The following is an 8,822-nucleotide window of genomic DNA, read 5'->3' on the forward strand; positions in this document are numbered from 1 at the left end:
CCTTTCTTCCTTTCTACCTTTCTTTCTTTCTACCTTTCTTTCTACCTTTCTTTACCTTTCTTTCTTTACCTTTCTTTTTTGATGGAGTCTCGCTGTGTCACCAGGCTGGATTGCAGTGCTGCCATCTCAGCTCACTGCAACCTCTGCCTCCTGGGTTCAAGCGATTCTCCTGCCTCAGCCTCCCAAGTAGCTGGGACTACAGGCGTGCGCCACCACGCCCAGCTAATTTTTGTGTTTTCAGTAGAGACGGGGTTTCACCATGTTGGCCAGGATGGTCTCGATTTCTTGACCTTGTGATCCACCTGCCTCAGCCTCCCAAAGTGCTGGGATTACAGGTGTGAGCTACCGTGCCCGGCCAGGACCTTTTCTAAATGCAAATCTGATCTCATCACTTCTGCCTGGTTTGGCCCCTTGGTGGATCCCCATTGCCCTGAGAACAAAGACCTGATGCTCCATGCCCCTCTGACATCAATCCTTTCTCACCCCCAAGTCACTAGCCGTGTGTGTCCTGTGGTCTCTGGGTTCCTTGAATGCACCATCTTTCCTCCCTGAGGGTGGGCTTTGGTGGTGGTCAGGTGGCACCCGGGTGCTGGGGCCCCTTCCGCCTGCCCCATTCCCCTCCTCCACTCCAGTCCAGGGCCAGGCCTCCGAGTTCTACAGGCTCTGGATGAAAACATGGTCCCTGCTGTCTCCAACTCCGTTTCCAGCCATGAAATAGCAGCGACGCTTACCATGTGGGCTTTTCTGAATTGGGTAACAGGATCTAGCCTTGCTCTGCCACTCACTGGCTGGGAGATCTTGGGCAAGTCCCTTCCTCTCTGTGAGCCTCAATTTTTCATCCGGAAAATGGGGTGAGGGTTGGCCATGGTGGTCTGTGCATAAGGTTCCTCTCTGGTCCCAGCTGCCTGTGGGTCTCTTAAGTAAGGGGGACCCTCAGGAGTGTCACACCATTGACACATCCCTGCAGCTGTCCCTCTGGCCCTCTGGGGAGGGGCTCTGTGGCAGGGGCATTTGGGGACATGGAAAATGAGACTGCTCAGCTTCTCAGCATCTCCCAGTGGCGTGGCTTGAACATCCTCTGTTTTTTTGGATTCTCCTAATGGCCCCAAGAAATAGGTATTTTCCCCTCCACATTGAAGAGATTGAGGCTCAGAGAAGTTAGGTCACTCACCCAGGGTCACCCAGCCAGGATGTCCTGGCTTCGCAAGGAACTCTTTGTTCCCCTGCAACAAGAAAGGTCCTTGACCTCTTCAGGTCTCAGTTTCCTCATCTGTCTAATGGGAGTAACTTAAGATCCTTTTGTCCTGGATCACATGAGACTTCAAGACCTAACATGCAAAGACCCTCAGCCCCCTGGCTGGCCTCAGAGAAGGTGGCTGGTGCTTCTCAAGGTCCCAGCTCTTTCCCCATCACTGTGGCCCTGAGATTCCAGGGATGACCCAGAGGAGACAGGTGCCTTTGGTTTGAGGAATCCTGGGGGGCTTCTTGGCACTAGCATTTTGGCTGGACCTTAGAGGAGAGAGTGTCCAAGCATTTCCCAAAGGTGTGTTTCTGGTCAAAACTGGAAAAATAACACAGACACTGCTCTTCCCATCATGCCCCGCTGTGTCTCCCTGGACAGCGCCTTCTTCCTGAAATCCCACAGCAGTGTAGGTGGTACCCAGAGTAGGTGCACACCAGCACCTGCTGTGCACCAGACCCCGGGCCAGCCCCAGGGTGCAGCGACAAACAAGTCAGGCCTAGTGCTTGCCACTTGGGATGCTGAGTTCCCCAAGGAGTGCTGGTTTAGGTGGGGTGGTAGCTCTGATGTGGCTGGAGGTCAGGAAAGGCTTTTTGGAAGAGGCGACATTGAGCAGGGACTGGAGGGATAAGGAAAAGTCAGCCAACCTGGCAGTGGGGAGGAAGAGAAGGGAGAGAGGAAAGAGAGTGGGAAGCCAGGGACCACTATTTGCAAGCACTTTCCAGACAGGCGGGAACAGGGCCATTTGAGGAACTGAGAGGTAACCAGAAATTCTGTCCAGGGCTGGACAGGAAAAGTGTATTAAAAAGGCTGGGCTACCCGCTTTTTGGGGGTGTGGGGGACTCCTCTCAGGAGAGGTGTCTTTGGTGTTACTCTGAAGTGTTAGCGCTTCTGCAGCTTAACATTGAGTAGCATTCTCTGAGGACTTCCTGGAGGAGGTGGCATCTGAAGGGTTTCAGTTCACTTTGGTTTAATTCCCTTCCACCTGCATTCACTGGGTGCCAGGCCTGAGACTGTGGAGAATAAGCAGGCATCGACCTGGCCCACACAGAGCCCACAGCCCTTGGAGGGGCGGAGACTCACCAAATGCCTGCTTATGGTCAAGGCAGAGTAGTCACCCAAGAGAGGGAACCATGAGCTCTTTACAGGTGGAGGACGACGAAGCTTCGCCAGAGAGGAGGACTTCACTGGGCAGGGTTTTGAAGCATGAATAGAAGGTGGGAGTGAAATGGGGGTGGAAGCATATTCCAGAGGGAGGTATAGACAGGAGCAAAGGCTTGGAGGGGTGGGCAGCCTGGAGGGTGTGGGGGCCGGAGGCCAGGTTGGTGAGAACATATGGACAGCTGAGGTGGGAAGGACGTTCTGGGCAGGGACTTCGTGTGGACCAGCACAGGGAGGTGGGCGGAGTGAGCCTTTCCTGGGAAACGGCTTGGCTGGTGTGCGAGGGGAGGAGTAGGAGAAGTCAGAGGAGCCAGAGGTCTCAGTGGACCAGGTCAGGAGACGAGGCACAGGGCCTGTGTGAGTGACCACAGCAGGAAAAGTGAGAGTGATTCGCTAGCCCTCAGGGGCAGGTGGTGAGGGCATTCCTGGAGGCACAACTGTGGCCTGGGGCAGTGAGCGCTGGTCGTGGTCACTGGTTTCTGGTTTCTTACTCACTGGCTGTGTGGCCTTGGGCTAGTCACTGCATCTCTCTGAGCCCAGTTTTCCACAGCGTGGGTAGCCAGCACCTTCCTTGCGGGGATGTGTGTAGCAAGAACTGGCTTGTGAACCTCCCCTACCCCGAGCTTGGAGCCCTGGGATGGCCCTCCCAGCATTCTTTGGGTTTCCCTGTCTCTGATGTTTATCAGGCCCCTCACCCCATGTCTGGCCTCCTGCCAGCTGTGGGGGCAGGATCAGGCTTGTACTCCTTGGTGGCCCCAGTGCTGGCTCTGCACCCGATGCATAGTAGGTGCCCAGTAAATGCATCTGGAGGCTCGTTCGATGGCCCTGCAGGGCTCTCTAGGTCTGGCAGGAGACGCTGGGAGTCAAGGTCAGTGCCCCACGCTATCTCCTCTGCAGCGCATGTCTTTCTACCATGTGCCGTGGCCCTTCCCATGGCCCATGACTGACAGCTTTCACACACACTCTGGGGTGGGCTGAAAGGCCCCAGAAGCAGCCCTCTTTCCCTGGAAGGTGGGAGATGAATGACAGCACCCTAGCTTCCTGCCTCCTCTGGGGACGCCCTGAGCACAGTCCATTCTATCTCCCAGGAGGCCCCAGCAGGACTGAGCAGCAGTGGTCCACAGCCATGACAGCTCAACCACCTGCCCTGTGCCAGCTGCTGTCCCCTCCTTTATTCCTCCCGACTCCCCTTCTGCGGCGTCCTGGGGTCACTTCCCAAATAAACCCCTCATACCATCTCCTTCTCTCAGGGTTTGCTTCTGGGGGGACCCAGCCTGAGTGGGGATGAACATTCATTCAACAAATATTGAAGCTGGGCACGGTGGCTCACGCCTGTAATCCCAGCACTTTGAGAGGCTGAGGTGGGCAGATCACTTAAGTTCAGGAGTTCAAGACCAGCCTGGTCAACATGGTGAAATCCTGTTTCTATTAAAAATACAAAAATTAGCTGGGCATGGTGGTGCATGCCTGTAATCTCAGCTACTCGGGAGGCTGAGGCAGGAGAATCACTTGAACCCAGGGAGCAGAGGTTGCAGTGAGCTGAGATGGCGCCACTGCACTCCAGCCTGGGCGACAGAATGAGACTCTATTTCAAAAAACAAAAACCAAAACCAAAACCAAAAAATAAACATTGAGTGACAGCATAGGGAGTGAGTTAAGTTTATTCGCATCAAGACTTGGAGGAAAATTTACACAGCCTCAATTACCTTTCCAAAGGACAGGTAAGGGTAGGAAAATGATTCAGAGAGAATCTTCATTTCTTCTTGTTTACTTGTATTACATTTTAAAAAAATATAATGAATCAGTCACGAAACAGATAAAGAAACCTAATTGCAAATGCTGTGTGACTTTGGGCCAGTTGCAAAGTGTCTCTGGGTCTCAGCCTCCGAGGAATGCCACGGAGCTGGACCACAGTCCCCAGGTTCTGGGGTTTGAGACTGACCTGACCTCTGCCTTGACTGCTCCCCACAGGTTTGACAACTATTCAGCCAATGTGATGGTGGACAGCAAGCCGGTGAACCTGGGGCTGTGGGACACTGCTGGGCAGGAGGACTACGACCGTCTCCGGCCACTCTCCTACCCACAGACGGTGCGCTGCTCCCCCGCGCCTTGCGGTCCTGACCTTTGCTGTCTCTGTTCCCTCTGCTTGGAATGCCCTTCCAGTCAGCTCAGCCTGGGAAACCCTTCCTCTCCCCTGAAGGCCCAGCTCAGGGAGTCTGCCTGCCTTCCATGTCCCAGGCAGAGCAGGGCCTCCTCCCGCACTCCCCCAGCCCTGCGTTGGTTCCCGGTCCTCAATGTGCCTGTTTTCCCACCCCACTGCCTGCTGGGCTCTGGCACCCCCTGTTTCCAGTGGTGGGGCAGGTGGAGTCTGCACAGGGCCCCAGGTTGGTGAGCCCTGGGAGTGCTGGGGGAGGGGAGAGGTGGAGGATGCCTGCAGGTGGCTGCTGGGTCCTCGCTCTTCCTCCAGGGTGTGCAGGGAGGCGGCTAAGGCCTGCAGATGCGGATGGTATATGGATTGGAGTATGGACTCCGGAATCCCAGATCCGCCCCTCACCAGAGTGCACGCTGGCAAACTCTTTAACCTCTGGAAGCCTCACTTTCCCCATCAGAGGAATGGGGCTAGCAGCAGTGCTTGCTGCAGGGTGACATGTGAGGATAATCACTTTGCAGAGGCCCTGACCTTTAGTAAGCATCCCAACAAACAGCAGCCTCGTGGTAAAGGCAAGAAGGGTATCTCTGCTCTGCCCAGATCCTAAGTCCCCAGCGTCCCCTGGGCTGCTCCACCCTCAGGGAGCCCCAAGCTCCACCTCTCAGTGACTGCCATGGTGGGACACCTCTGGGCCCTCCTCACTGGCAACCCTCGCTTGCTCTGTCCCCAGGACGTCTTCCTCATCTGCTTCTCCCTCGTCAGCCCAGCCTCCTATGAGAACGTCCGCGCCAAGGTGAGTTGGACAGGGTGGGCCTTGGGGGCTCTGGGGCAGGTAACCCTGAGGGACAGAGGGAGGAACTGGTGACTCTAGACTGGTCCCTGGGGCAGCAGAGGCCGCATACAGAGAGGGTCCCCAGTGCCAACCAGGGCTGGCAGGGGGACTGAGGGGGTAATATTTGGAGGGTCTGGGGTGGGGGTGCAGCGATAGTTAGCTATACCCCCACTTTCCGTGGCTGCGTCCTCCTCCTCCCTACACAACCTCATGTTCGCCTCCGATTGTCACATAACCTCATGTTTGCTTCTTATGTCTGCATAAAACCTCGCCTCCTCCTTTTCTACAATCATGCGCCCCCTCCTTCCTGTACAACCTCGTGGCCTCCCTTCCCTGTGCCACCTCACGTCTCTCCTCACCCTCATGCCCACGTCTGATCTTCTAGCAACTTGGTGCCCCTCCTTTCCCTACACCCTTTTACTCCCTCTGATCCCTGCACAGCCTCGTGCCCGCTCTTGACCCATACAACCTTGTGTCCCCCCACCCACCTGCCCAGTGGTTCCCAGAAGTGCGGCACCACTGCCCCAGCACACCCATCATCCTGGTGGGCACCAAGCTGGACCTGCGGGACGACAAGGACACCATCGAGAAACTGAAGGAGAAGAAGCTGGCTCCCATCACCTACCCGCAGGGCCTGGCACTGGCCAAGGAGATTGGTACGGGCCTCAGACTCAGAGAGGGGAACTGGCTGCAGGGGAGCCCTGACTTGGCCTCGTGGTGTGTAAACATGGGCTGCAGGGCCAGGCTGTGCAGTTCGAACTTAGCTGTGCTGTGCACTTGCTGTGTGATCTTGGGCGAGTCACGTAGCCTGTCTCTGCCTGTGTTTCCTTATCAGAAAAGCATGGGATAGTGATAGGTCCTGCCTCCTGGGGTGGTTGGGGGAATTCAGTGAGTTATTCCAGGTGGAGCTCCCAGGGCGGCACCTGTGTGTGGGAAGCACTCTGTGTTAGCTAGTAGTCGTCCTAGTAGTGTTAGTAGTATCTATTAATAGATACTGAAAATAAGGAGGTATGCCTTGAGCAGGCAGAAGCAGAGATTGAGTAGGAGTGCTGTGGTTGCTTGGAGGACAAGCGACAAGTCAAACTCGGGTGTTCTGGGAAGGCTTCCTGTAGGAGGTGGCTCCGTATTAGATCTGAAGGGTGACACATTTCCATCCACCACCTTCTCTCCTCCCTTTCCCCACTCCCTTTGGTTTCTCAGCTCAACTCCTCTTTGCCTCCAAATCCCTGGGCTGGAGAAATATAGTCACTTCTCGAGGTCACCCAGCTAGTAGGTGGCCTAGCCAGATTTGAAGGAAGGACAGCAAATTGTTGGCTCACTGCTGGGGGGTACTTCTTTGTAGTGGCTCAGGGCTGCCTGCATCAGGGAGGTGATGACCATGGGTCTGGCTTCATGCATGGTACCCAGGCCTGCTGGCTCTGTTCCTGTCCCTGTCCCTGGTAGGTCCCAATGTGTCTGTAGCTCAGGGATCCTTGCCCAGAAGCCCAAGACCGCCAGCTGGATTTGGTCACGATGGGCTGTGCCCTCTGCCTCACCACAGGACTCTGCAGGCCCAGGGGTTGGCCCCCAAATTGAACCCGCTAGATCTCCTCCCGCCCCACTGCCCCAGCCCCGCCCCTCCTCCCCCTGCCGGAACTGGGAGGGCCCTGGAGACTCACATCTCTTCACAGGAAGGGAAACCGCAGCCACCACCTCCCTCCTCTTGTGACTAGTGTGGTGACACGGCCATCTTCTTCAGGGGCCTCGGACTATGGCTCACACACTAGCTCCCTTCCCTTGTCCGGGGGCCACAGCTCCCCAGCCTGCTCGTCTCTCCTTTTAAATATCAGGGATTCATCCCTGCCTTCTCTTTCTGACCAACCAGCACCCTCGAACCTCTGGTCCTGGACTCCTTCTATTCAGGGTGCAGTTCTCCAGCCGGCGGCCTGGCTGTCACTGACCCCTCCTTTGTAAAGCACACGCTTTGGGATCATGCGGAGGGCGCTGAAGGCCTGGATTCCGGTCCTGGCTCTGACACTGATTGGCTGTGTGACCTTGGGTTAGTGGCTGCCCCTCTCTGGGCCTCAGTCTCCCTCTTCACATAAGCTGACCTGGACAATCCCCAAAGGCCCTCTCTCCTCTATAAGGTGGTGACCCAGAGCTCTTGCCTTAGCCTCTAGCCCATCTCCCCTGGTTGACCCTGCGTGGAGCTGGGGCAGGGGCAGTGATGGTGACTGTGCCTCGACCAGCTCAGGCCTAGGGGGAGTCCCGGGGGTACTGGCAGGGCTAGTAAGGGAGGCAGCAACTGCCTCTGCCCACCTGGGCTCCCCAGCCCTGGGATGACAAGTTTTGGGGGCGGCCCTGAGCCCAGCTGATAATCACAGCTGACGTGGACTGAGCACTTCCTAGATGCCACTTCATCCTCACAGCAGCTACGACAAAGGGTTCTTGTCACCTCCACTTACAGAGGGGAAACAGGCTCTGGGGGACATGTTGCTGGTTTAAAGCCACCCAGGGGTGTACGGCGTGGGAGGGGTGTACGGCGTGGGAGGGGTGTACGGCGTGGGAGGGGTGTACGGCGTGGGAGGGGTGTACGGCGTGGGAGGGGTGTGTGGCGTGGGAGGGGTGTGTGGCGTGGGAGGGGTGTGTGGCGTGGGAGGGGTGTGTGGCGTGGGAGGGGTGTGTGGCGTGGGAGGGGGTGTATGGTGTAGGAGGCATGTTGGCCTAGAGTCCCTCCGTCTTAAGCCTTGGCTCTCCTGTCCATCTCCCCAACCAGACTCGGTGAAATATCTGGAGTGCTCAGCCCTCACCCAGAGAGGCCTGAAAACCGTGTTCGACGAAGCCATCCGGGCCGTGCTGTGCCCTCAGCCCACGCGGCAGCAGAAGCGCGCCTGCAGCCTTCTCTAGGGGTAAGAGTCCCCCGTCTAGTGCCCAACTCCCACGCATAGCAGGCCCTGGCTGAGCAGTGGCCTTTTGGTTCACTGTGAGTGGCATTTAGGCCAGGACAGAAAGAAGGTGGGTATGGAGGTAGCCTCAGTTTCCCCAGCCTACTTGTTATTTGTCTGGGCCAGTCTCACTCGCCGGAGCTCATCTTCCAGAGGCAAGGCCCAAGGTAGGAATGAATGCCTGGTAACCCCCTAGTCCCGGGCCAGGGAGTGGGTGTCACGGAGCCCCCACTCTGCCCGTTCCTGCAGGAGGTGATGGAAAAGATGCCTTGGTCCCTGGCCCTAGGAGAGCCCAGTTGAGCCAGGGAGATGCACCCACATATGTGGGTGGAGGTGGGAGAGACTGAGCTATGAGACCTAGGGGGCAGATGGTGGGGTGCGTATGAGTTGGAGGCAGCCCACAAGGCCTCCTGGAGGTGTGGGACCAGAAGGACAGAGAGGACTGGTGAGGTGGGGAGAGAGCATCGGCAGTCCTGTTGCGAGTCAAACCTTGAGCAAAGGCTTGGAGGTGGGAAC

At 56.9% G+C, this 8,822-nt stretch overlaps 1 protein-coding gene across 3 annotated transcripts in view; it reads left to right on the forward strand.

The window, feature by feature from the left end:
• Positions 1 to 8,822, forward strand: part of RAC2 (ras-related C3 botulinum toxin substrate 2 (rho family, small GTP binding protein Rac2)) — a 23,428-nt gene that overhangs the window by 7,159 nt on the left and 7,447 nt on the right. For all 3 annotated transcript variants that reach the window (XR_001005979.1, XM_011978915.1, XM_011978916.1), the window contains exons 3-6: positions 4,373 to 4,490; positions 5,281 to 5,343; positions 5,879 to 6,038; positions 8,138 to 8,270. Coding sequence is in view for 2 of the 3 variants with exons in the window: in XM_011978915.1 (XP_011834305.1) it covers positions 4,373 to 4,490; positions 5,281 to 5,343; positions 5,879 to 6,038; positions 8,138 to 8,268 (472 nt within the window). In the remaining variant the exon portion in view is untranslated. The remainder of the gene's footprint in view (positions 1 to 4,372; positions 4,491 to 5,280; positions 5,344 to 5,878; positions 6,039 to 8,137; positions 8,271 to 8,822) is intronic.

This window comes from Mandrillus leucophaeus, unplaced genomic scaffold (genome assembly GCF_000951045.1).
Source record: "Mandrillus leucophaeus isolate KB7577 unplaced genomic scaffold, Mleu.le_1.0 Scaffold2, whole genome shotgun sequence".
Lineage (NCBI taxonomy): Eukaryota > Metazoa > Chordata > Mammalia > Primates > Cercopithecidae > Mandrillus > Mandrillus leucophaeus.